The 27,887-nt window shown below is 40.9% G+C and overlaps 1 protein-coding gene across 2 annotated transcripts in view; it reads left to right on the plus strand.

Annotated features, from left to right (window-relative positions):
- Positions 1-27,887, plus strand: part of agap3 (ArfGAP with GTPase domain, ankyrin repeat and PH domain 3) — a 148,672-nt gene that overhangs the window by 73,198 nt on the left and 47,587 nt on the right. For both annotated transcript variants that reach the window (XM_074651568.1, XM_074651567.1), the window contains exons 4-11: positions 298-383; positions 3,764-3,905; positions 4,438-4,572; positions 9,673-9,800; positions 10,061-10,216; positions 15,169-15,252; positions 23,946-24,050; positions 25,797-25,968. In XM_074651568.1, coding sequence (XP_074507669.1) covers positions 298-383; positions 3,764-3,905; positions 4,438-4,572; positions 9,673-9,800; positions 10,061-10,216; positions 15,169-15,252; positions 23,946-24,050; positions 25,797-25,968 — 1,008 coding nt within the window. The remainder of the gene's footprint in view (positions 1-297; positions 384-3,763; positions 3,906-4,437; positions 4,573-9,672; positions 9,801-10,060; positions 10,217-15,168; positions 15,253-23,945; positions 24,051-25,796; positions 25,969-27,887) is intronic.

The following is a 27,887-nucleotide window of genomic DNA, read 5'->3' on the forward strand; positions in this document are numbered from 1 at the left end:
TGTCGGCTGTTTGGATCTGGACACTTGAATTGTTATTCCTGTTAATTTTGCAGATTTTTTTACCAAGTTGCTGGTGCACGATTTATTATTTTAATAATAAATACCAATTCAGTAAATTTGTATCTATGTATTTATTTGTTATATATATTTTTTTTAAAGTTAGGAAAGCAATGTTTAAGTCAAGCCTGATGTTAAAAGAATGATCCAAGTCACTTCCACACAGTGAGGCATACAGCTTATTAATTAAACACTGGTATCATAATAATGGTAAATAATGAATAAATGTCTCTTCCTCAGGTGGACGGTTCAAGAAAGAAATAGTGGTGGACGGACAGAGCTACCTACTTCTGATCAGAGATGAAGGAGGGCCTCCAGAATTGCAGGTAAGAGTTTTGACCCTGGAAAAATGTCTCTTTACTCTTTAAGCTGCAAGATGCGTCAGACAGAAACTGTCATGCAGGCAGGAACTGTTGAGAGACCATCACTCTCTGCAGGACTTTTTGGAGCTGCGGGATAGCACAACAGATCAATGAGTAAGCCCAGCCCAAATACTTTTTATGGTCAAAGGGGCAACGCAGCACCTGATCACCCTAATAGTATGTGCAATATGAAGCGTTTCATCCAAAGTGGGCTCCACTAAGTCTTCACAAGACAACATGCAGTTGATATTGTCATACTGACACAATTTCATGTTTTTTTAAAGGAAATTAATTAAGGATGTGCTTCCTGGTAATCCAACGTTGTGTAACGACAGAGCAGGCATCAGACTCAGACTCGAGCCATGTTTTACCAGAGTGAGTCAGGTTTTACCTCCCATTTACAGTTCTTACAGGACTTAAATGTACTTAACATAGGACATCTATCATCTAGTCTGGGTTTTCTGAAGGCAAACAGAAAAGGATTCATTCGACCCTTTAGTTTTTGGCATGATTGTACAGTATCTGGATTATCCGGTTTTCAAGTTTTGGAAAAATATTATATACTATATACCAGGGATGTCAGTGAGCCGATGCTTCAGTACCAAGTAGATGCCAAAATTCTGAAAACGTGACGATACTCGTTTTTCTACAGTACCACAGGTACCGGGGATCAGGGTTCGAGATTAACGTTGTCCCGCCGTCCCAGGGACGATAGAAAATGTCCTGTAGTGTATGATGAAGTGTACATGGGATTTATTGTTTTACTTTTGTTTTTTACCGTGGTATCGAATTGGGTGTCGAGGATCGTGGAATTTCCCTGATATCGGTATCGACTACTAAATATCTGGTATCGTGACATCCCTACAATCTAGAACAATGTACCATATTTTATGTGTTAATCACATATTTTGCATCTAAAGTCTTAATCTGCATGTAACTATTAACTAAAGCTGTCAAAAGAGTTTGTTAAATGAGTTAAAAGTACAATATTTTACTGTTTTGATTCACTCTCACGGCCTTCAGCAGCGTTGTTGGCGGCTACCTGGTGGACATGGTGGAGCATTTAGCCGCTAAAGAGCCAGATATTTCCCTCAGGAGCTGGTAGAGAGCGCAGCAGAGCTAAAAGTGAGAGTGAATATTGGACTTACATTTGTCTGGTGGACAGAAACATAACTCCAAATGAAAGCTAATGTCGCTCCGAGTTTGCTGGATGTGTAAATAGGCAACTATTTGCTAACACATTCACCATATCATCTCAAAAGATTATGATATAACATTGGTATGTTCTTGGCATGTTTTTTCTGTCAACAAGTAGCCGATATATTAGTGACTGCATGTTTAAGTACAGTTCTTAACTGTACATAGTTACTTTCCACTGCTATCAAAAACGAAACAGCTGTCTTGGGAGTCTATTATCTTTTACTTCTTTTAATGTACAACACGTTCATGTGGCAAAACTTAAGTATTACAATGTATTGAGTGTTTTTTTAATATCCCTCTTGTAGTTTTAGTTCTTAAATATGAAATCTTTTGTACCTTCTGTTGCTTAAAATAAACTAAACCTAAATAAATTCAATAAGGTATTCGAAAGGAGGAGATTTAATAAAATGCTAACAAACCCCAACCCTCGCAGATACAAACCGACTTGCTTGCGGCTTCACTCACAAGACTCACTGTTTCAGGTCACATGCAAACTGCTTGCGTTTTCATTAGCAGCTATTGATACCTGGCCTGGCAAAGCCCCGATTTACGCTTGCATTACGCATCGTTGAGATCAGGGAATAGAAATGAGTTTGGTTCAGTTGTCGGCTGCCTGTATAATTAGTGGCATAATTAAAGGCCTTCATTATGTTCACACTCACAGGAGGCTGAACAGAGTTGTGGCTTTGAGGCTTGATTTGCCATTCATTCCCTATGGGGGTCTGGGTGAGGTGTGAAAGCTGAATGGAGAAAAGGGCAGTACGGGGGAACAGTTATCACTTGATTGTCACTGCTAGCACTACTCTGGGTTCTGTTTAGCCCCTTTCCTTCAATGAATGGCGATTAGGATTGATTTCCTCCGCTCTAGGGAAACCTCTCTCCCCTGTTTGATCTACTATGAACTACGCTGGGATTGTGAATGTATGTATGTGACGCAGCAAATACAAAAGATTCCTAGATTATGATAGCAGTGGGAATACAGAAACAGATACGGATGCAGTCGTAGTGTTTAATCATTCACTTTCATATCACCTAATAATGGTCTCTTTGCCTGAAAACAAGACACTCTGTGTACTATGGCTGCTGCTACACTGCCCCCTTCTGTCTGTATGTATGAACTTCAGTCAAAAGAAGGCCTCCAACACATAACAGTAAAAATGTCTGCCTGCAAGATACATAGCCTATTTCAGGGACCCATTATAAAAATAAATTGTATTCATTAAAAACATGATTTATGACATTATTTAAAATATTTTTTTCTCAATAGTTTTCCCACAAGAAAAGTTAAAATACCTTTTTTTTTAAAAATTCTTAAATGTACATCTATTCCTTTTAGGATATATGAATATGCAAAGTGTAGACTATAGTTCAAAAGGTTAGCTACTACACAGAAATGTACTTGATTGAAAACTCCCTTCTTAGGTAATACTGGAGCTTTCAAGTTTCCACATTACACTCGTTGCATATTAGATCATGATTGGCCTCCAAACTAGTCGTGATGTCAAGTAGTTGCTGGTGCACACGCATCTTAAACTCAGATTAAAAGGTGACATATAAAAACATGTGATTCAACAAGCCATTCAGATTTGGCTCCCCTTCCTATGTCACATGCAGGCTTATTCGAATATATCGCCCACAGCTTGAGAACTACCTTTGCAAAGGTGCACCATATTTTTCTTGCAAGCCAATCAGAGCAGATTGGGCTTTTTCAGGAGGGGGTCTTAAAGAGACAGGCGCTAAAACGGAGCCTTTTCAGACAGAGGGTGAATATTGATATCAGTATATTCAGACAGACAATATGAGGAAAATAATGTGTTTTTTGAACATTAAAGCATGTACAAATGTTCTAGTAGAAACCCCAAAATACAAGTATGAAACTGAAAACGAGCATGATATGTACCCTTTAAGGTGAGCACAGAGAAGCCTTTACCTTTCAGCAGATGAAAACAGCCTTCTCGTGTCAAACACTGCACGTGTATCATTCCGCACAGTGACGCTCAAACATCCAGATAGAGTAACAATAAGCAATGGTTCTGAAGCAAAATAAAAAATCTGTTGTGCGAATGTTCTTGTGTAATAATAATAATAATAAGGCAGCTTGTGTTCCACAGTGCTTCAACATGTCACCTCTGCTCTGTCCTCAGTTTGCTGCCTGGGTGGATGCGGTGGTTTTCGTCTTTAGCCTGGAGGATGAGATCAGCTTCCAGACAGTCTACAATTACTTCTTGCGCCTATCCAGCTACAGGAACACAGCTGAGGTCCCCATGGTCCTCGTTGGAACACAAGGTGTTTGCCCTACATCTGATATATATGTTCTGTCAAGATGTTGCTTCCTCCATAATGCAACTATGTATTCTTACATTGTCTTTACACTTAGAAAGTGTAATAACACTATATATAATAACGCGTGTCTGTGTAGCTAAAGCCTGATACATAGTAGCTTATTTCTGTGTGCAGTCAAGCTCCTTTGTTGTCCAAAAACTATTAAAACACATCAGTGAGCCACACTGTCGCACTGGATGACATGTTCCCTCATTACGGTGAACATGGGCTCTGTAGTTTATTTTTAGTCAATCCTTCATACACCAATCCTGCTGCCGGAAACATTCACAAGCACATTGAATGTGTATTAATCCGCAGCTGGAAATAGTCCCCAACAAATGATCTATTTACTCCTGTTTTAGTAACGTTTCTTAAAAACTACAGTGCCCAGCTGTTTTAGGAAATTATTTTGCCTGTGTTCAAAATGAAAGTATATATTTGTGTCTTTTTTGTGAAATCATTTATGTTAAATGTGTTTTCTTACCATGTTTCTTAGACGCAATCAGCGCTGCCAACCCCAGAGTGATTGATGACTCGCGGGCCAGAAAGTTGTCAAACGACCTGAAGCGCTGCACGTATTATGAGACCTGCTCCACCTATGGCCTGAATGTGGAGAGAGTCTTCCAGGACGGTGAGAGGGGGGCCAAAAGACTGGAAATGGTTTAGACAGGAAGTACACGGTGTAGCTTCAACATGATGATGTTTAGAGTACAGCACACTTCACTAGTTTATCATGAGACATGTTTGATAACTCCTGAACTGTATTCTTTCGCTTTTATGGCCGTTGTTTTCACTTGAGCTGAAACAATTAGTCGATTGACAAAACATGAATCTGCAAATATTTTTATTATTAATTCATCTTTAAGGTAATTTATAAAACAAAAGAGCCAAAAACTCAATTGTTTCAACTTCTAAAATCTGAAGATTTGGTTACAAATACGTCGGTCACCATAATATCACTTTTATTTTGAAGCCAGTTCTTACATGCCGTAATGTCTAGTATATACACGTACCGCAAAATAACGTGTAGGCTAATTTGAACGTCTTTTTCTAAGTGGAGGCTGGCATCTTCCATCACCTTTTCCAACCTCAACATGTATAAACTCGCTTTGGCGCCTCACTTCTTTCGCTCTCTCCAGGCTCTATCCCTGTTCCCTGCTTCCCTCCAGATACAAAAACACATGCTCATGCATGACAATTAATGTTTGCACTCGATATTCGCGTTATAGTCATTTACTACATCCCATCTAGAACAAGCCGCAATAAATCAAGTATATTTGATATATTGCAGATTTTTTGATTTTATACATATGTTGGTATGTTCTTTATACTATGAGAGTTTTCCTAAAATTAGATTAAAAAAACGCAATATATTGCCTCGCTTACAGTATCGGAATATATGTAAGTGATAATGCACAGCGAGCCGGTAATTGTGGCGAAGTATTCCCCGACAGGTCGATGGAGGACCCCGACGCAAAGCGGAGAGGTGGACCTGAATGGGTTTATTTCACAACAATGACCGGTTCGCTGTACGTTATCCTGCTTATTACACGGATACTTACTTAAGAATTCAATTATTTGACACGAAAACGGTCCGCCGGAGTCCGACATCAAAACTGCGTCCATAGCAACGGTCTGTTATACATAGCAGCGATCTGCTATGAAGAAATAACAGACCATAAAACGCAGTGATTGACCAATCAGAATCGAGTATTCAACAAAGCCGTGTAATAATGCAATATATTGAATCGTAATCCCTGCATCATGATATGAATCGTATCGTCAGATTCTTGCCAATACACAGCCCTAATTTCTTGACTGAACAAATAAGCAGCATAATTGTGTGAATGATGTGAACACCACTAGGAGAGAGGGTCTTTTCACTTTCTTCCCATTTCAAGAAAAGTGGTCAAATTAGGTCTAACTTGTGCAAAACTGTTAGGTAATTTATCAGTCAGTTCCTCTGACAAAACATTCGATCTACTTGATAATCTCGGAGAACCATTTTACCTTGTAACCCCTTTGTGTGTCACTCTGTAAAACATGAGGAGAATTTGTTATAACATTCACTAATTTTGTTCTCTTCATTCCTTGCTAATTGTAAAGTACTTCATGCTGTTCATGAGTTATTGTTAGCAATATGCATAAAAGCCTGTATATGCTTGACTCGCGTAGAGTGGTGGTGTACATACACGTTAATGTTCTTTATGCTGCAGCAGCTGTGATTGGCAGTATACTTCGTGAACAGTAGAGGAGCATTAACATGCTCTCACCTCAATTAATAATACAGCAGGCAATTGAATATAATTGTTAAACACTACCAGCTTAAATCACCATGTAGGATTGCATACAAATGTGGAGCTCTAAGCTAGAGACCAGTTAATATTCAGTTGAGTATGAATGGTGAAATGCCCTCTTAATGTCTCTTAAAAGTATCTGGGAACTCTGAGTTTTTCCGTGAATCCATAATTGAAGTCATGAAACTGTCGTTTTGGAACTTCAACTCTGGCACATTATCCTCTGAGGCTGCAGCTCCTCTGAAAGCCTGTCATCCCTCCACAAAACATCTGAATATGTAACACAACGTTCACTTTGCATGTCATTGACTTGATGCACAGGCACGTTGTCTTCCCTCCCCGCCGTAATTGCTTCCTGAAGCCCAATTTGAAATAATTAAAAGAGATGAAGGAGTGTCGGCTGTTTGAAGATGTCGCTCCGTATCACTCTTGCCTTCTCTCTGTATTTGCCATGCTGCAGCAGGCAGCCGGGCGTTATGGTCCCAGCTGTCAGCGCAACTTCAAATCATCTCTCTTTCCCTCAGTGCTAATTCACGTCACGCACCTCTCTCTCTCCCTCCCTCTCGCTCCACCCAGTCCCTCACTCGAGTGTGCCGTGAATTAAATGACGGGTTGCACCAATTGCATGGAAAATCCGGTTGTTCCGATGGTGACAATGGTCTCATTTGGCCAACATCACTCTGTAGAGCTCAGAGACTGACACAAAAAAATTGCAAGCATCATTTGTATGATTACTTCTCTTGGAAAATAGAGGTAGCTTTTTCCCCCAGGAGATATGTATCAGCCACATTGCAGTATGTTGCTTATTACCTGACTGGAAAACAAATGGCCCGAAGTGTTTGTGATAATGTGCTCATATGCCACTTTGTCTGGCTGGAATTAGCTTTGCTTACTTTGTGGAGCTTTATTTGATTAGTATGGTGTTAGTGCTCTGTTTATAAAGAAGCAAGAGAAAAACAGAATTCTTTCTCTGTTTTTATGAAGACTTTACTGAAATGTCTTAACTAGGGCTGTCAAAGTTAACGCAATTATAGCGGGTTATTCGCAAATTCGTTTTAAAGCCACTAATTTCTTTAACGCATTACCACAATCGATCTTTCAGAGGATGTAGTGGGCTCACTTTTAAAGCTAGAGTGAAGGTGCTGGTATCATATCAAACTACAAAACCTAAGGAATCCATTGGTACCAAACATGTCATACTAGCTTTTCACAAAGGAGGCTAAATAACGCTCCAAATTTACTTAACATTTTGGTGAGGAAAAACTAGTATGGCCATTTTCAAAGGGGTCCCTTGACCTCTGACCTCAAGATATGTGAATGAAAATAGGTTCTATGGGTACCCACGAGTCTCCCCTTTACAGACATGCCCACTTTATGATAATCACATGCAGTTTGGGGCAAGTCATAGTCAAGTCAGCACACTGACACACTGACAGCTGTTGTTGCCTGTCGGGCTTGACTTTGCCATGTTAGGATTTGAGCATATTTTTGTATGCTAAGTGCAGTACCTGTGAGGGTTTCTGCACAATATTTGTCATTGTTTGAATATTAAGGTACATTTTGAACAGATTCAAAAATGTGTGATTCATTTGCGATTAATTGCGATTTACTATGGACAATCATGCAATTAATCATGATTAAATATTTTTATCGATTGACAGCCATAGTCCTAACACTATGTATGCATGTAAACCGTCAGACATAATAACGCCATAGTTGCCTTCAGTTGTGTTTGCTCATGTCTACAGCTGTCTTGAATTAAGGTACTAATTGTCATGTATACAATAACTCGTATGCTCTGTTAGCTCACAAGAAAATGTAGAAAATTAGGCAGTTTTATAATGTTTTGGTGGTGTTATGACACTGGGAAGAACATCTTCCCCCCTTAATATTTAATACGCAGGCTAAACATCATGTTCTGAGGGAACAGATAAGTAAAGTCTTTAAAACCCTTTAATTTAAACCATCAGGCAGATTGTCTCATTGATTAAGTTACCCAGAAGAACATAAAATGATTTAATCATCTGTGTGTTCCTGGTAGATGGTTTACACTTCTAACAGTTACCAAAATAAATATTAAAGAGCCAGTTCACCTCAATAGTTTCTGGAAGGCTGCACAGTTGTTGAATTTTTAGACCTGTAACTTATCATTCTGACGAGGGAGACCGAAAACTGAAAAACGTACTTAAAGGTTCTCTATACGATATCCAGAGCATTAATATAGCATCAAACAACTATTTGCTATGTAAAGATATGAATGAATGAATGCGAATGAAGTCACTCTCTCTGTGTGTGTCGTAATCCGAGCTTCTCCGCGCTTTGTTGACATAGCCGGGCCGGTTGCGCATGCTATTAGTGCATGTTAGTGCATGTGAGCGTGCCCCATTGGCTAGCTCATGGCTGCCGCTCTGCACTACTCTCATACGGTGGTTACAGCTGATAACGCCGTCCAAACCGATGGCGCCGTTGCGGAAGCATAGCACCCACCCTCTGGTTCCCCCTCAGGTTAAAACTGTTTGCTCTGTCAGCACTGTTGCCGTTGTTTCCACTGTTAGCGCTGTTAGCACCGTTAACTCAGCCGTCACCATGTTGAGAACCACGTGGAGGCAATAGAAATGCTCCCAATCTCGCATTTAGCACCTTTATCAAATCTATCTGGATGGCTACTTACTAAATTTAAGTAAGAAAATAAGTTGTTTGGGTGAACTCACCCTATAATTAATCACAGGTGACTAGAATATTTCAAAATAAGAAGACTGACCTTTAAATAAGACTTGCTGTCTGCTATACATACAGTTTAAAAAAAATTAGATATCTTACAAAAGATTCAATTTCTAATATGTTTTTGGAACTATTACTCCTACTTTTTCTACTGTGTTGTGATTTTTGGCTGTACATTCACCACATTCATTTGTCATGAAAACAAAATTTGTCTTTTGGAAACTGACATACAGTTCTGTACTTTCAAAGGATGATCGTTTCTGTTGGTTAAAAACATTTGTATTTTTTTTTAGCAGTTTATGGGTAGATGTTCCAACAGACACCAACTCTAGTTTGGTCTAAATAAACTCTTAATTCACCGAGAAAGATGTGAAAAGAAACAGCCATTATATGCGCTCCTCAAAGCCACCAGACTCCATTGACAGAAACAGTCATTTTACCTCTACTGGCATTGGGAAAGGAGTCTATCGCCTATTTTTAGCAGGTTTTCCGTGTTTAGAAAACCTACATATACAGTACGTGCTAATTTTGGTAGGAAGGGTATAACCAACAATCTACAGAGGCACATGTATGATTATGATGTTCTCATTGTGTCATTAACCAGTCCCCCAAAGCTCTCTGGATTCCTTTTACTGAAAAATGATTTATAACAGGAAGAATTTGACAGGATTAATGAACAATGTGTTATATGTCTCTGCTGCTCTCTTCTCCAGTTGCCCAGAAGGTTGTGGCCATGAGGAAAAAGCAGCAGCTCTCTATTGGTCCATGCAAATCTCTCCCTAACTCTCCCAGCCACTCATCAGTCCCCGCTGCGTCTATCCCCTCTGTTCACATTAACCAGGTGAGATCCACATCATAAAAGACTGCAGCACACTGTTTTACTTACTGATCATGTTGTTACATTAATATAAATAAGAGCTTTATGGTTTTATTTAAAGATGTCTCCAACATACTTTTGCTCATAATCATAACGTCTTTGTATCAGTGTGAAGAAATAAATAGAATGCCCTTCATTGTAAAGGCTTTTCAATCTCTCCATCTTTCTCCTCCTCCCTTCTTCTGATTCTGTCGGTTCCGCTTAATCTCTCTCTCGCTCCCCAGGCGGCCAATGGTGGGGGTGCGTTCAGCGACTACTCCTCCTCTGTTCCCTCCACCCCCAGCATAAGTCAGCGGGAGATGCGCATTGAGACCATCGCTTCCTCCAACACGCCCACGCCCATCCGCAAGCAGTCAAAGCGCCGCTCCAACATTTTCACAGTAAGTATGCGACAGCTGATGCAAAGCAACACCCACTCACACTACTAGGAGGCATGTTGCCAAGCACACTTTGTCCACCAGAGGGAGACAGGTAGCTCAAAAATGCATCCAAGCCACCAATCTCCTGCCTCCGATGCAGGCAAAGAAAGCGTCTTGTTCACACAGCACAATGGGCAAAAGGAGAAAAATAGAAATTATATTAGATCCCCGAAAATGCTCCAAAAAGAATAAACCCTTCTTTCAAAGCAAATATCAAAGATAAGCACTGTGGAAAAAAACCCAACTCTTTTCATGTCCTTTTTCTTTTCTAATTGGATGTAGTAAGTGCGCATGGATTAAGTTTCTCATCTCACCCATAACAAACTAGGCCCTCTGCACTGTCTAAATCTTTGACCTCCCTCCCCCTCCCCCTTCTTATTTTTACTAGATCCTTTCTTTGCAGTGACTTCCCTTTTGGGCAGAGACGGCAGCAACAAACCGCCAATGCCACCTCTCCCGCCCGACCAAGCTAAACTAAAAGTCCGAGCCAGCCAATGCCCTGTTTACACGCTGCTAGTAACGCATGCCCGCACCCTCCCAATGCCCCAGAAATCCTCACCCACTCACTAGATAACTCCCCTCTTACTTCTACTCTGGCCCAAAATCTGATCTCGACCACCAAGATTCACTACCACACCAGTTTCCCGACCCCTGTCTGCCTGCTCTTTACCCCATGTCCTGTCGTATTTGCCCTCTGCTCTAACCAATAGCATATGTGTGCACTAACCACTCTAATTTCCTTAGCTGTCCTAAGCTTGTCTTTTACTTGTAGCCTCTGCCCTCTTCTTCTACCCAGCCTGCTCCCCCCTTTCCTCCTCTCTTCTCCCTCCTACACCAGCCTTCTTCTTTGCTGCTAAGCCTTTCCTAATCTCACGTAGCCAGCCCTCTGCCTCTTCAGGCTCAGGGAGGTCTGTAGAACGTTTTTTTTTTAAATGGCATTATTGTCCTTCAAATCAATGAAAGAGTTCTACAGAGAGCCTGTTTGTGCCTCCAAAAAAGAGTGTTTTTAGAATGCCTGAGTCAGCTTTTCCAAAGGTTTTTTTCCAAGTTTTCTATTTATTTTTCCTCCAGAACTTTGTGAGCTTTATGAGACAGAGATCAGGCTATGTGAGATGACTTCTCGCTGGTACATCTGCCCTTCCCAACCTCAAAAAATGTCCCTTCTCCTCTACCTCTTTCCTATCGCCCTCTGATTCCAGTCTCCTACCTTCTGCCTTTTTCTGTCCCCCATCTCTTTCTAACTAACTCCCTATCTATTCCCCCTCCTTCCTCTATTTCTCCTACCGCCTTCACCCTGTTACCCCAGCTGCTGTGGGAGCCGCAGGCTCTGTGGCGTCCGAGCAGTACAGGCTGTGTGCTAGCTCCCCTTGTTGTCTCCCTTCCCCCCCTGCTAGGTAGTGACTAACCATGTCCACCAGAGAAATGAGCCTCTCCCCGTCCGCGTCATGGAGATACCGAAGCACGCCACCTACCCAGTGTGGGTGCCGGAGTGGCAAGCCGAGCGGGAGTTTCAGCTCATGACCTTCTGAGGAGCAGCGAGCCGAGGGTGGGAGGAGGGAGGGCGAGGGAGGAGAGAAGGAGGAGGAAGAAGCAGAGGAGGAGGAAGGGACGGAAAGTTAACGGGGCGACATTTCTTCAGTGACACTTGAAGAGTGCGATGGGCTAAGGAGAGGAAGACTCGCAGTGCCAACCTTTTTGCCATTATACAAAACGAACGAAAGAGAAAATATTTCATCGACACAACCATACCGAGGATGTCCCTTTCCTAGCTTTGTCCGTTTTAAAAGTAAAATGACATCTGTGTTACAAAGTTCTCCAAAAGTCCTGCTACTCACTGATAGACAGCAGGCTGCCATTCAGAAAGTCATGTTTTCTAGCCACACTCTTGTAAGTAGTTCACTTTATGTTCATTTTGGGAGTTTCAAGAGAAGTATTCAATGAGAGAAAATATGCCTTAATGTCATCAGTAGACAAGCTTTGACAAGATCAATATCAGACTCACTTTAGACATTACATACAGTGTGTTTTGTTCTAATTTTACAGAGGAGAAAATTGCTGCAAGTAATTAATGTTGTCCATTTGTAATCAGATGTAAAAGTAATATTGGTCACATTCGTGGCATTGGCATTGGGACTCTTGAAATTAAGAAAAATCCTTTGCAATGTGCAGTTTATTGAGTTAAAAGTGTTGGAGAGTAAAATAATTACTTTTGGGTTCAGATATTTTTGGCCAAAACATCAATTGTAGTTTATTAGAAAAGACCCTTAAAATAGATGGATCTTGGTTTTTAGCCATTTTTAAGTAAGTAAATGAAACTCAAAGCTTTACTACAGAAGATCTTATCACTCCGTCTTTTCACCACCCTCACAAATCAATTCCACCAACCACGATCATTTCAAGCCAGTTTTTGCCATGACTGTCCTCGGCCACTAGGTGTCAGCACAGTACACATTATTCTTTCCTAGTGCTTCCATGGTCAATAACTCTAAACAATCTGTTATGTAATCTGTCTGTGGTTCTCCTGACGTCTTCAGGCTGTCCGTCCCTTTTTGTGTTGAAAAAGCACACTGTTTAGGGATTTAGATAAATACTACTGCATTTTTTCTACTTAATTCCATCCCACTCATTCATTCATATTCATTTAATCCACATATTAATGTCTGCCATTCGGTGTTTCCCATTTCATGTTTTTAGTCCCTTGACTTGTTACCGGATCTCCACGTATGAAACGAAACATAACCAAAACAAGCAAAGAAAAAAAAAAAACATTTGACACTGTTTTTCAATATTTGCAGATTTGTGCTTCTGTTTCCAACCTTTCTTCAACAAAAAGGGCTTTCCGACTCCTTCCGAATTAGAAGAGCATGATGGTTTAAAAAAAGAGTCCCCCTGCTTTGCCAGTCATGATATAGAGGAGATTATTTATTGAGGACTTACAGCTTGTCGCTGCTTTACCCTCGGTGCTTTATCGCATTTAGGGTAATGCATAGAACTTGCACTATGTGGAATACTTTGCGTCAAACGCAGCCTAAAGTCGAGTCCATTTGAGTGTTTGAGCGCACTCAAAGTAGACTGTCAGATATCACGAAGTGAGACAGACTCTAGGGACTCTTCTGGAAATGCCCCGTCCACCCCTGCTCCCCTTCCCCCCCAACTCTCATTCAAACATCCCATACAAAAACACGCTGTACAGTCAAGTCACTCTTGGAACTGTTATCCAGCCTCCCAAAGGACACGACCTTTCCTTACATGACATCACACTGCCTTTTGCCATAAACGAGGACTCAAGGACTAGAGGTGCCAAGTTGTTTTTTTGTTCTTCCTTTTAGATTTTCCTACATTCCTTTGGTTCGTGTTTCTTTGATTCCTTCTTATTTTTCCAGGGAGTATTGAATGGAATTGAAAATGTGGTATAAATGTATTATCAAAGAGGTATTTTAGATTAGAGTAATCTGGGGTTATTTTATGAAGGCCTTCATAAAAATCAGGGTAGAGTGTCAGGGTGTTTCACAGAGAGATATTATACTGAAAGTTGCCAACAAATGACACTGGGTTGCACCGACTTGTATGAATGTAGTTAAACTTAACATTGTTTTTCCTTTTTTATTTATTTGACGTTATTTATTTTTGCACATTCAATTGTCTTTTATTCATTTATTTATTTTCATTTTCCTCAGTTTAGGTTTGGTACAGAGATTATGAACTCTCGCATAATCGCTTTTCTATCATGAAGGGATTGACGAAAATATAGACTGCTGTATATCTTGTATTGTATTTTATTTACAATGGTACTCTATACAAAGTACATACATATAAGGAGTATATGAAATAATGCCTTTATTGTTCATCCTATATTTTGTGGGAACTGCAATGTTTGGCTCAATCTGTTGAATATTTTGAAGTGAATTTGTGACTTGCTTTGTATGGTGTCTGTATAGAAGCTAAACCAAGTCATCATTAAAAAAAAAATAAAATGTTGGAAAAAATATAAACGCCAGAGTTGGTTTACTTGAACTCAGACTCTACCTCTTCTCCATTGGTGACTGGACATTTCTCATGTTCTGAGTGAGACCATACACACTCATGTCTGTCCCTACCTGTATCACATCTCTTTATTTGTTTTTGGGGTGGGGAGGTTATTATTTCTTTAATGATTTTATTATTATTTCCATGTAAAGTTATATTTACTGTCTAACCATTTTCCCCCCCTCGCAGGCAAGAACAGAAACTTGACATGTTCTTGTATTTTTTGCCATTTAAACTGTTTGGTATGTGCAATGATTTTATGTCCCACCAGGTTTTGCAGGTCGGAGGAAGCTACTTTAACTTGTGAAATAACCATTTTCCCTTCTCTCCCTTTAACCTGTGATGAACTTTAATGTGTTTATCATGCTACAAAAGCCCTTATCAGTGTGACTATGCTAAAGGCACAGCTGAAGCTACGCTGGTATAGCAGCCAGCAGGTCCACTAAGGGCCCGCTCTGGGTCTCACACAGAGGGAAGGATCCCCCCAAAGGGTTTCAGGGCTGAGTCATGACTCAATGTGTGGTCGTCCTTGGTCTCCTCTGTGTTGAGATGTGTCTAGTGTGGTCTTGGTTTGGTCTCTTATTTAATTTTTTGTTTCTTTTTTAACTTGCACGTCGGTGTTACTGCTGTTTGTTCCGCTGGTCTGCTTGTCTGTTAATTTCAAGCTTCTTTTTGAGACTTTTATTTTGCAAACGTCGAGTTTCTCCACAAATGCTCCAAACACAAACCCTCACCTCCCCTTCTGACCCCCAGTCTCTCTTTCTCTTTCCCTCACACACACACACCAACACACACAACCACGCCCCAAAAACTCCCCTCACACCCCACATCTCCCACTCTGCTTTGTGTCGCTTCAGTTGCTGACTGACTTTCTTGTTGTCTTGCAGTCACGGAAAGCCAGTGAACAAGCAAAGAGCGTTGACAGTAAAACAGACAGCATAGGCAGTGGGAGGGCCATACCTATCAAACAGGTAAGCAGCTTTCCTCACTTTTTACCCTACATTTCTCATAGTTACCTGGGTAAGTGTGATCCCTGTTTGTGACATTAGATGTTGTTTTTCTGTTTAATGTTGATATACTGTGTGTTAAGGAATTTATCAGTGGTCCCCAACCTGGGGGTCCCGACCCCCACTAGGTCGCGAGGCCTTCTTGATTTCTGTGAAGCAAACTAAAAACCCTGACACACCAAGCTGACGGTCGGCCGTCAGACAGTTTGGGGCCGTCGGTGAGCGTCTGTCGGCCTAGTTTTTGCGATGTGTCCCGCACTGTCGGCTCTAGTCTGCCCGTGTCTGAGGTTTTCGTCCGACTCAGCATGTTAAATCGGCAGCAGCACCCGTCAGTGAGAGAAATCGCTTTGAATCAGTGCACGAGAAGAGAAACGTATTTGAGGAAAGCAAGCCAACGAGTGAAGTCAAGAGGGTACACAGAAGGCTCTTCTCATTTTTTATCTTCATCTCAATACACAGATATTTACACAACAACATGGTCATCTGGAATGAAGCTAAGTGGTGAGTGAGAGTGGTGTGAAAATGGTCGGCAAACGGCTCTTTGTTTCATGTACGTATCATAACAACAGCTTCCCTATCCTCAGTCCTCGGTCGACCGGTTTCCCTTTTTGAATGACAAATACAGACTACCGCGACCTGCTGGTGTGGAGAGTTATTTCATCTCACGCAGGCGCAGAACGTACGTGGTAGTTGGCCGTCGGCTGCCGTCTTTGCGGTGTGTTCGAGTGCAACTTTTTGGCCCATACAAAGGCGACGCGAGACGACGCAACAGGCGACCTTTGTCGCCACTAGTTCTTTAGTGTCGGTTTGGTGTGTCTGGGCCTTAAAAGTTTGGATCATTATTTAAAGGACCAGTGGGTAACAATTAGGAGGATCTATTGGCAGAAATGGTATATAATATTAATAAGTATGTTTTATTTAGTGTTTAATCACCTGATAATAAGAATTGTTGTTTTCGTTAGCTTAGAATGAGCCGTTTATATCTACATAGGGAGCGGGTCCCTCTCCACGGAGTCTGCCATGTTTCACCATCATGTTTCAGCAGTAGCCCAGAATTGACCCAAACTCTGTTAACTTTTCCTGCTTGGGCCGGAGGCAATAATGTTACTCGCTCCCGTTGCCGCCGCCGCTTTCTGTATCTCTCTCTTGCTTCACGACTCACTTCCCACATACTCACACACACACTGTATACACTGGCTCTGCTCCAAAGTCCTACGCTACTCATAAACTGGCTCTAGAGATGGCCATTCGCGTTTTCGTGTCAGCCACCGTAGCTCTCCAACACGCTTGGCACACTGGAGAGACTTCAGTTGGTTGCAGAGCCTACACACTGGACCTTTAAAATATAAACTTAAAAATGAGAAAAGTACGCAGTTAAAACTACCAAAGAGCTGATAGAACAATGGCCAAGTGTAGGATTGTTCAAAATAAAATGTAAAAAGAGAGACTTTTAATAGAAGTTACTAAAAATAACAGGAAGTCATCTCTGATGCAATATTCACAGGAAATAATCAGCTCAAAATTCATCCAAATCGTTTTACACAAACTCCCTGCAGTTATTGCGTTCACTATGTGGGTCAATTGTACAGTTTATCAGTTGTTCTGTACCATTATTGTTATGCACTGACTATAATAAGAAATATCCATAAAATGTCACTTGGTGAGGGGTCGTCAGATTACTCACTGATAGAAAAGGGGTCCCCCAAGGAAAAAGGTTGGGAACCACAATATACAGTACAGTACCATAGAGCTCACCAGAGTGATTTGGTCATGTGTTGCTATAACCACTAGATGGCGTCATAATACAACATAACAAATTACCTCAATGCCAGTACAAGAGAGAAGAAGGCTGAGGGTTTAGACATAACATCAGAAAGATTATTAGCAAAAAAACTCCCAATTTGTGTAAATTACACACCTACCAAATTAAAAAATATGTTGGTTCTGACATTTTAAAAGCACAATCAGTTCTTTCCTGACCTCATATATTGCAGGTAAATTGCGAAATTGAAGCGTTGATAATGAAAATAAACATTTTGTGTGTTTCTCAAATGACCATATCTGAAAATAAAGGTCTGTTTTAATTGTTTGTCTACAAAAAAAAACTAATGCTACAACTAACGATTATTTTCATTGTTGATTAATCTGTCGATTATTTTCTCGATTAATCGATTAGTTGTTTGGTCTATAAAATGTCAGAAAATGGTGACAAATGTCGATCAGTGTTTCCCAAAGTCCAAGATGACGTCCTCAAATGTCTCATAGATATTCAGTTTACTGTCATAGAGGAGTAAAAAAAACAGTAAATATTCACATTTAAGAAGCTGAATCAGTGAATTTAGACTTTTTTTCTTAGAAAAATACTCAAATGGATTAATCAAACATCAAAATAGTTGGCAATTGATTTAATAGTCGTCAACTTATCGATGAATCGTTGCAGCTCTAAACGCAGCCAACAAGCATATCATGGCTTCAGAAAACCTTAACATTTTTAGTAGACTTAGTTATTGTGTCGCGTTAGTTCATGTATTCAAAGTCAGAGAGATGATTCCAGTCCTGTGATCAGTTCTGATAATAATCTTACATTTTGGATCATGGATGCACCTTTTTAATATAAAAGCGTTTGGTCCCAGTGGAAATGTTATTGCTATTATGGCTCATAATTGTGTGTGGGTAGTATTATTACATAAAAGTTCATTCATGCACATCCATATAATCAACGTTGACAGCTACGATTAGCTGAAAATTTCATTAGATATCCCTAAAGACATCATTTTCTTTACTCTGACTATTTGTTTTTTTTCAGGTAGTTTCATAATCGGTTGCATTGTGCTACATTAAATACTACAGACTCACTGACTGTGATTTCTATTTTAACATTGGTGCACATTTTTTCCCCATCTTAAAGAATTTTTGCAGTTTTTTTATCACAATTTTCTTTTATTATATATATTTTTTTTATGTATTCATGCTTTGCTGCAAAGGACCAGTTTGGTAGTACTGAATACTGAATTACACATCTGAGTGAGGATCATTTTCTAAAGGTCCGACTACAACCGAAGGAGATGTAATTGACACATTGATTAGCAATCACTCATGATTATATGAGGGCTTTTGAAAATGGGTCAGCATCATTATATTATCCTCTTTACCTGCAAGTGATAGAAGATAATGCCCTTTTTTAAAAAAAATGTTGAGCCAGACCTTCTCATTCCCTTTTTGAACAAAATTACTAAGGCTTTGGGTCCAGCGGAAATAATGGCAGGGTGACACTTTTAAGCCCCCTCACTCAATCAGAAAATATGGATACAGTATCTATCGGCCTGTCACTGATAGTAGATGTTCATGTAACAGATACAAACCGTTTCATCATCTTATAAAATTAAAATAAATGTTGTAGTGTTACATTTCTTTTACATCAACGTCATACTTATTAACACAACAGATGTTTAAATTTTTTAATTTTTGCACAACACCCTTGATAAATCCCCTTAAAAAAACAAGATAAAAATGTGAAAGTTCACAGTATCAATTCTGCAAACATGTCATTTCTATTTCATTTCTGTAAAGCTCATGGTTTTTATTAGGGCTGTCAAAGTTAACATGACAATAACACGTTAACGCAAATTCGTTTTAACACCACTAATTTTTAAGGTGGTAGCGGGCTCAGTTTTAAAGCTAGCGTAAAGATCCTGATATCCAAAAACCTAATGAAGCCATTGGTACCAACCATGTCATACTAGCTTGTCAGGAAGGAGGTTCAATAACGCCCCAAACTTACGCTAAATTTTGGCGAGGAAAATCTGTCATGGCCATTTTCAAAGGGGTCCCTTGACCTCTGACCTCAAGATATGTGAATGAAAATGAGTTCTATGGGTACCCACGAGTCTCCCCTTTACAGACATGCCCACTTTATGATAATCACATGCAGTTTGGAGCAAGTCATAGTCAAATCGGCACACTGACACACTGACAGCTGTTGTTGCCTGTTGGGCTGCAGTTTGCCATGTTATGATTTGAGCATATTTTTTATGCTAAATACAGTAACTGTGAGGGTTTCTAGACAACATTTGTCATTGTTTTGTGTTGTTAATTGATTTCCAGTAATAAATATATGCATAAAGCAGCATATTTGTCCACTCCCATGTTGATAAGAGTATTAAATACTTGACAAATCTCCCTTTAAGGTACATTTTGAACAAATAAAAAAAATATTAACCATGCACAATCATGCAATTAATCGCGTTTAAATATTTGAATCCATTGACAGCCCTAGTTTTTATGTTGATTAGTGTAATTTCCTGCAGAAGGTGGCAAATCTGAGTACATGCGAGTTAGAAAGAATCCCCTCTGAGCAATCTCTACTGTAAACTCTCCCATTCTTATCCAGTACATTATGGGGAGCTCCTCTCTAAGGTCCAGGGCCAGTTTGTTTGAGTATCATGGCAACTTTTGACAAGAGCCACCCCCCTCTTTATCTACAAAGGATTTTATTTAGGGGGGGGGGGGGGAGTTTGGCTACACAGATGTGGAGGGAGGGGGTTAGTGGTGTAACTAGCTGATCTCCAGGCCAGTCAAATGCACAATCAAGGAGATCAAAGTGTCAATGTGGGCTTAATTACCACTCCCCCCCCCCCCGTCCCCTCCTCACCCCATCGGGCCAAATTACACACCACATGCCCCCCACCTCCTCCACCTCTCCCCTCTGCTCCTGCCCCCCTCCTATCTGTAAAAATAGTGAGTGAGGATAACAATGCACTCACTGCTGAGGAGCCGCCAACAGCTCCTGAGTGCATTCTTGCCCCATCACCGACCCCCCCCACCCCCCCGCCAACCCAACACACACACCAACACACACTTTATTCCCCCCTGTCACAAAGGGCCGGCCTATCAGTCAGCCACAGTGGCAGGATGCAGCTTTTTTCCTGGTCGCCTGACAAAAGGAGGGAAAGACACTATCTCCTCTGTGTAGATATGACAATTGTGTGGCCACAGAGAGCACGTCTGACGATCGGCCTGTTTCCTTATGTCGCACAGGCTGAACACACTCCTCTCTTTGTGTGTGTGTGTCAGTGTTGTAGGGAAGCACAGCGCTCCACACATGTTGCCGTTTGATGCCAAACTATCACGTAAAGAGCGCACTGCTCAATCCAAACAATTATGATAAATGATCTTAAATCATTTGTCAAGCTTCCAGTTACTGAACGTGACGTGCTTTATCAAAGATATATCACAGCAGCTGTTCAAATAAAAACAGAAAAATGAGTCTGCACGTGTAAAGATTTTCACATTATTATTGTCTTAGCATCTTTATTGATCTGCTTCACAGCTCTGATAAATATACGAAGTTCTGCACTGATTGCGTGTATAGATTTATGTATGCTTCAGTAAGGCCACGAGATGAGCAACATATTTTGCTTGTAAAACATGCATTATAAAGTCGCCAGAGGCCCTGTGACTGGATCATTTGCTTTGTATGATTAGAGAGTCATTTAAAAAGTGTTTACAGTTCTTTTATTGACTAAATTGAGAACAAGAGTCTGGGCAGTCAGCAAGTTATCGATTTGAAGGACACGTTGTTTCTCTTCCTGAAAAATAATCAGAACCAAGGCTTTCTGATGTGTCAAATAACATTTATATATAATTTAAACGCACACAAATTTTACTTGTTAAACAATAATTAAACAGAACATATGAAACCAGTATTTAGAATTTTTCGCCCCTTTTTGATCCCAACAGGGACAAGAGAATTTTATTTATTTTATTTTGTATTTTATAGCACCGCCCAACAAGTTGTATTACTAATTATTCAGTAGAATTTATTAAGCTTTAGCAACACACAGCCAACGTTGATGCTGGTCTTTTTTCTCATTGGTCTTAGTTTTAATTTGGAAAAATAACCTTTAGCCATTTTAAAATAAGATTATCACACATTAGAACATTAGAAAATATTATTCTATATTCTGTAACTTATAGGGCTGACCTCGACCAAAGAAACTCTTAGTCGACTAACACTCATACGATTTCGTTGACTAATCGATTAGTCTATTTAATCGACAGGTCTGTAAAACAGAGTTTCTCCACAAAGAATCACACAAAAGCAACACTTTAAATCTCGTGTTTACCAGAGATGTGTTCATACGTTTTTTGGAGATAAGTCATTCGGCATGAAAAAAGCATTAAAAAACAACTAATCGACTAAAGAAATCTTAATTGACTATGACCAAAATGACCGATTAGTCGACTAATCGACTAAATTAATGATTTTAATTGAGAGGAGTAGATTTGGATTTGGTTGAGTAGATTGAAAGCAAACATTTGAGCCATATTTGAAGTCCTGCTCCAGTGAGAAGCTTTAAACAGGCAAGTATATTCATAAGATATTAAAAAGACCAAACTTTCCCAACAACAGTCAGTGCTCGCCCCCCCTCCAGATGAATCAGGGTTGGGATTAGGATGATTGTCGGCAAACAGCCTGGTGCCCAGGTCACCGAGGGTCAACTCTTCCTGATGTGTTAATCAGGATTAAAGCCTGCAGGATGGGCCAGGCTAGCAAAATACTACCCCCTTTAACCCCCCTCTTCAGCGCACACACACACACACACACACACACACACACAGGCCCTGGCTGTAAAAGCACAAACATTGCCCCGGTTTAATCCCCTAATTAAGCGTGCCCCTCCTCACTATTTAACCCCAGAGAGCCTCCTGGCCCTTGCACTCAGCAGCGTTTTGCCACCTCCAGCAGAGGAACTGCATTGTTTACCGGTGGATTTACTCAGCAGATAAGGAAACCATCTGATGCCCTAAAAGGCCCCAGAAGATAAAGTAGAATAGAATAAGAGCTGAGTGGGCTTTGAAGAGGGGAGATCACACTCCCTAATCCCCGGATTGAGAGGTCTTCCAGAGTTCAGCATGTTATGTGTATGAATGCAGGGAGGAGGTCTAGCAAATTGGATTGTCTCTCTCTCTCTCTCTCTCTCTCTCTCTCTCTCTCTCTCTCTCTCTCTCTCTGAATGGTCTCTGTGCCAGAGGAACTTGGCCAACTTTGGAGGTTCAAATGGTCACAATAGAAAAAACATTAAACATGTCAGGCAACAAATTATAATAAAGAATAAAATCTTAAGGGGATTTAACAACATATTACTATTGTGTTTTCGTATCTCTTTAATGTCAGCCCCGTTCTCATACGCAGGGCGTCAAATACAGACGTTTTGTTCCGCCCCTCGGCGTGTGATACCGACGCACAAGGCACCCTTTCGCGTTTGTGTGAGACGCACCAGGCTTTCAATTAACTAAAATGTAAACCCATCCGCATCAATATTAAAGCACAGAGAAAGTGTGGTGACGTAGTTAATTCAGTTCACTCAGAAAGAGAGAAAAAACACACATAGGGCTTGAGGGAGGGGTGGTGGACGGATCCAACAAAGACAAGGGGGCTGCTGTTCATATCCCGTGCGTTAAGTGTCACTTTCACTTCACAAACATCTGTTTGTTCATGTCCCATGTTCACAACATTGAGTTTCATTTTCACTTTACAAACAGGAATTTTTAGCCAAATCATGATGTTTTTTCCTAAACCCAACTAAGGGGCCGTGTCCACCAAAACATTTTTTTCCTGAGACAATTTTTTTTAATGCCTTGCAATTGGAGCGCCGTGTATCTACACTATGGTAATGGCACTAATGGCTTAGCGTCTTTTCTGCACTGAACGCTGCAAGTTTGGTGTTTCAGGTCGCCAAGAGTTGAAAAATGTTCAACTTAGGGTAAAACGATACGCTCGTCACGGTCACTTTTTACCAAACCGTCCAGTCACAGTGGAGGAGGGGTGGGACAAATAGCCTACCACAAAGACTTCATCAAATGGGTTTATTATTATCAGTATATTGTGGTCTTATTGTGTATGTTATGCTGTTGTTTTTATTGTTTTTACTGTGGACTTTATGTTGTCCTCATGTCTGGAGCACTGGACCAAACAAATTTCAAGACAAAGTTGATCTGAATCTGTATCAGAAAACGATCGATCGCACTCACCGAGATGTTTCCTCGTCCATAAAATCTCATGAACCCACATAGACCAGTAGGTCTGTCCTCTCTCCCTACATGCGTCAGCCTTCCCTTTATCCAGAGCAATGGCCAGAACAAGTCCTCTACCTCGTGCTGACATGTTTATTTCTGCGTATATTCCGTAACATATCAACTAGACGCAACCAAAGCGTCCAAAGCGCTCTCAAGCGTTCCCAGCTGAGCGTTTTCAGAGGACTTCCTGGCGTTTTCAGCTGGGAAATAACACTTTTGTGGACACGGGCCCTAAGTGGTTATGTTGCCTAAACCTAAGCAAGTGTTTATGTTTGAATTCACAACGTTAACCACGTGTTTACCGCGACCATAAAGTGACAAAGCAACAGTATGTGACGAGTTGGTGATGAGGATGTGTTGTTAATGTATAATCACTTCCATACTGTGTCATAATTGTCGCTCAGAATGATGTTTGCTTGCTTTATGACTTGCCACAAAGAAAATGTAACTGCCATAACAAATCTGTAATAACAATAATAATGCTGTTTTATGGTATTTAACATCCATAATGGCTCATAACATCCACCATGCTGCTCTGAGAGTAGCATATGCTCACCGTGTTGTCTTGTCTCTTACAGGGAATCCTTCTGAAGCGAAGTGGCAAATCCCTCAACAAGGAGTGGAAGAAGAAATATGTCACACTGTGTGATAACGGTGTCCTTACTTACCACCCCAGTTTACATGTGAGTCTGAACCCCCCCCTCCCTTCTTCCCTTCCCATTTCTTTTCCAATCGGCTTTATGTGTTTGTTACACTACTGTTTGTACTCGGGGGTGCCGCTGGAGGTTTTTTAATGTGGGACTTTTTCAACCGCTGAGCGCGATTCTCTTGATGGGATTACATTTACCACCACCGACTGCCGTAGTGAGCTGGATTACAAGCATATAGGCTCATGATTCCTACAGAGACTTATCGCTGTAGCTGTATTAGCTAACCCTGTGACTTTAAGCGTAGTATTAAGAAACAGGGTGTCCTAGTGGTCATCTCTGTCGCCTCCTGCGGTGTCCATCCCCGGTGCCGTCTAATGGAGACATGGCTGTGCCCGCCGCGCCCAGACTCCACGCTGGCTTGTATTTATAATGGTTCTCACCGCATGGCAGCAGAGCCTGACCAGCCTCCCACATCCATCTTTGTCAGAATCCCGCTGGGCCGCTAATACCTCTTAAACACTCGGCTGGCTGGCAGCAGACAGCTCAGGAGCCCCCGTGCCACACTCAGAAACGCCCGTCCTTCTCCCAAAAAAAACCCCTCCCATCACTCTCTGATCTCATTCCTCTCTGTGTTTAAGATGTTGAGATAATTTGGCGAGGTAAAAATGAAAGATGTGCGCAACATCTTGTGTTTAATGAGACAGCTCAGTCTTTGAACACAAGCCCAACAGTTAGACGCGAACCTTGTGTGTGGCCTTGTTGCACTGACAGTGTGTTAGCGGTTTAATTTACAAGCAGTTATTAGCAGAGCGGAGCTGTGCTACAGTGATGTATGTAATTGACTGAACAGGCTATCTCTTGATCATTACAGCTATTACAGGTCATCAGGGCAATCTATGAATCTATGAATCTGTTGACTTACGGAGGGAGGTGAAATAAGGGAGACAGTTACATTAACGCGGTAACAGCTCGAGCTCATTTTGAGCAGCGGAGCAGAGAAGGAGTAAGAAAGGGGAAGAGAGATTGAGGGAAGGAGAGAGGGAGGGGAGGCAGACTGAGAGTGGAAGAGGGGAACCTTTAATTTCGCAGTCAGCCAAGCCATCCACACAATCACCTTCTGTTAATTCTATCTGCTACATCAATTAAATTGTTTGTAGAAACTAATTGAATGTGGCTTAATCACACATCTTAATAGCTTTGCACGCTTCGATCTGGCTGTTAATTCCAGCAATAAAATGAAATGAGAGCGCTCACTGGGTAATTAGCGAGGAGGCTTGGGAAAGAAATGAGTGCTTTATGACACGGTAATAAAGCAGAGGAGCCGGTGGGGGGACAGCAAAGGCCGAGCTCGCCTCTATCTGGGTCTTTTTCTGCTGAGCCCAATGATTTTCACCTTGGCTTCCCACATTTGGGCAGTAGTCGCTTTAAACCAAATCAAATGCCCCAAATTGAAAGAGGATGAGACTGTTTGCATTCATTAAGCCTAACATCTCGCTATTTGGAGAGACGGCGTGGGCACAGGTGATGCATAATGGCTTTACAATCATTTTCCCCCACTATCACACGCCCTTAGTGGAAGGTCTAAGATGGGTTGTGACTAATGGGGATGGAAATTGAATAGTCTTTTAATTTGTTTTTCTTCCATAATTCCTGGGTTCTTGTTGGTCCGCTGTGTATAATCAGCTCCCTGAATGGAGGGGAATATATGGAAATATTTGGACTCCTAATTGAGTGCAGGCCATTCACAACTCATGTTCTTTTTTCCCCCACTTTCTACAGGACTACATGCAGAATGTGCATGGGAAAGAGATAGACTTGCTGAGGACAACAGTCAAGGTTCCTGGGAAGCGACCGCCCAGAGCGGTGGCCACCGTCGCCCCCACTGCTAGTCCCAAAACCAACGGGCTGACCAAGGACCGCAGCACCCTGCAGCTGGGCATCGGAAACACAGGTACCATTTCCTGTCCTCAATATAAGGCTAAAGGCCAGAATAATAAAAGCACATTTTCATATTTAAGATACAGATTAATGTCTAATTTAAGATATTTATTTTATACATTCTGGCACCAATGCTATATTTATCAGTGTCCACACACAGACACCACCTACTCAGCGGCAGCACCGGGTGGTGTGAGCGGGGGAGGCCCGGTATTCACACGGTTTTCGTCTCCACATACTCCGCTTTCACGTTTATCCCCCAAATCAGAGGCGACTGCCCGCCGTATATCCTCAGCAACATTTCTGTAGTTTCTTCAAGCTTTTCCTGTGGTCCTCCTCCTGTTTTAAAACATTTCTCTCGTTGTGTCTTGTGTATGTAATTTTAAGGGTGGGATTAACACTGTTTACTGTCGCTGCAGTTTTTTTTCCATATTAACTGCCGAAAAGGCATCACACTATGACTGGTGGCAAATTCAAAAAATATTATAGCCATTACTTTTGGAACAATATCTTAATTTTAACCAAATATATTGACTGATGTCCACCGCTGGAGGCGAACCAACCTCGTGACGTATGCAATGGCGTGTACATGGCTTCTTGCTAGCTAGATAGCTAGGTAGAAATTACGAAAATAAATGTGTCATATCTGTGGTTTTAACTTTTAAAAAAAGATTTTATGCAAGGTGTTTTTTCTCATTTATTTTCACTCTACAAGTTCAAAAACAGTCACGTTTCATGTCCTCTTTAAGTCTTGTAGGTCAAAAATCATAAACCACAAGTGTTTTTGGAAGTGATGTCACACTTATCAAATATATTATCGAAGATCCTCTAACTCTGATTGCTCAGTACTTCACCAGGCTCATGAAAACATACAATGTGTCGAAGGCGTAAATACGTGAAAACAACAGTTTGTGTGCTAATTAGAGATAGCACATGTGTGTAAAGCAGGCTTGACTTCAGACTTGTAATCATCAAAAAACAATAAACAAATACCTTTTTGTGAGCCCGATGAAGCGCTGAGCAAAACCTGTTTCTCCTATAAGTGTTAATAAAATATCATGGATTGTATGTTTTTATGGGATGAGTGTGTTTTCACTATTATAAACACTTGTGTTTCAACCCGATCTCATGGGAAGGCGTATAAATAGCACAACATTACAAGGACATTCTGCGTGTCATGAGGACGCATTTTAGGCTTTTTGAGTGTCATTTGTACGCCACGCAACAAAGCTACGGTCACGTCCGCAGTTAGGTTGAAGCAACAAAACCATTTAGTGAGATTTAGGAAAAACATCACATTTGAAGATAAGTACATAAACAACGTAACATAACTACAGAAAACACATCACAAATGTCAATATAAAACACGCAACAAACGTCACTAATGTTACTTTTAAAACAAAACAGCGGTCTCCTTTAAAGCCCTGTTTTTGTTGGACCCCTCCACCTCCCCTCCCGCCCACCACAAGAGGTCTTTCTCATTATTTATTCTACGTCCCTAGCTCTGAGCGTAGCATATTTACGTGGCTGCATTTACATTGCTGTCGGTACAGACTACATGGCGTAAAAATGGGACGCCAAAAGCAAGAAAGGTGTTCTTATTGAACACTTAATGCCTTTGCGCATTATCGTGTCATTCATACGCCTTTTCGTGCGAACAGGCCGTGAGGTTCAACTTTGTTGGCAGTTTTCACATGTAGTTGTGGTATGGAAATTAATACTACATAATAATACTCATATATATATATATTGGTAAATTTAAAAGGATAGACGTGGTAGGTGAAGAGGGATCTCTCATATTTCATGTACGAAAGACGTAAGAGAAAACACATCCCAGGTATAATATGTGATGGTTACTCAATGAGTCTTTTATTACTGTACTCATTCCCTACATCCTCAGTTTGTGATTAATCATAAAAATGGGTCCCAACA

The sequence above is a fragment of the Sebastes fasciatus genome, chromosome 11 (assembly GCF_043250625.1).
Source record: "Sebastes fasciatus isolate fSebFas1 chromosome 11, fSebFas1.pri, whole genome shotgun sequence".
NCBI classification, from domain to species: Eukaryota; Metazoa; Chordata; class Actinopteri; order Perciformes; family Sebastidae; genus Sebastes; species Sebastes fasciatus.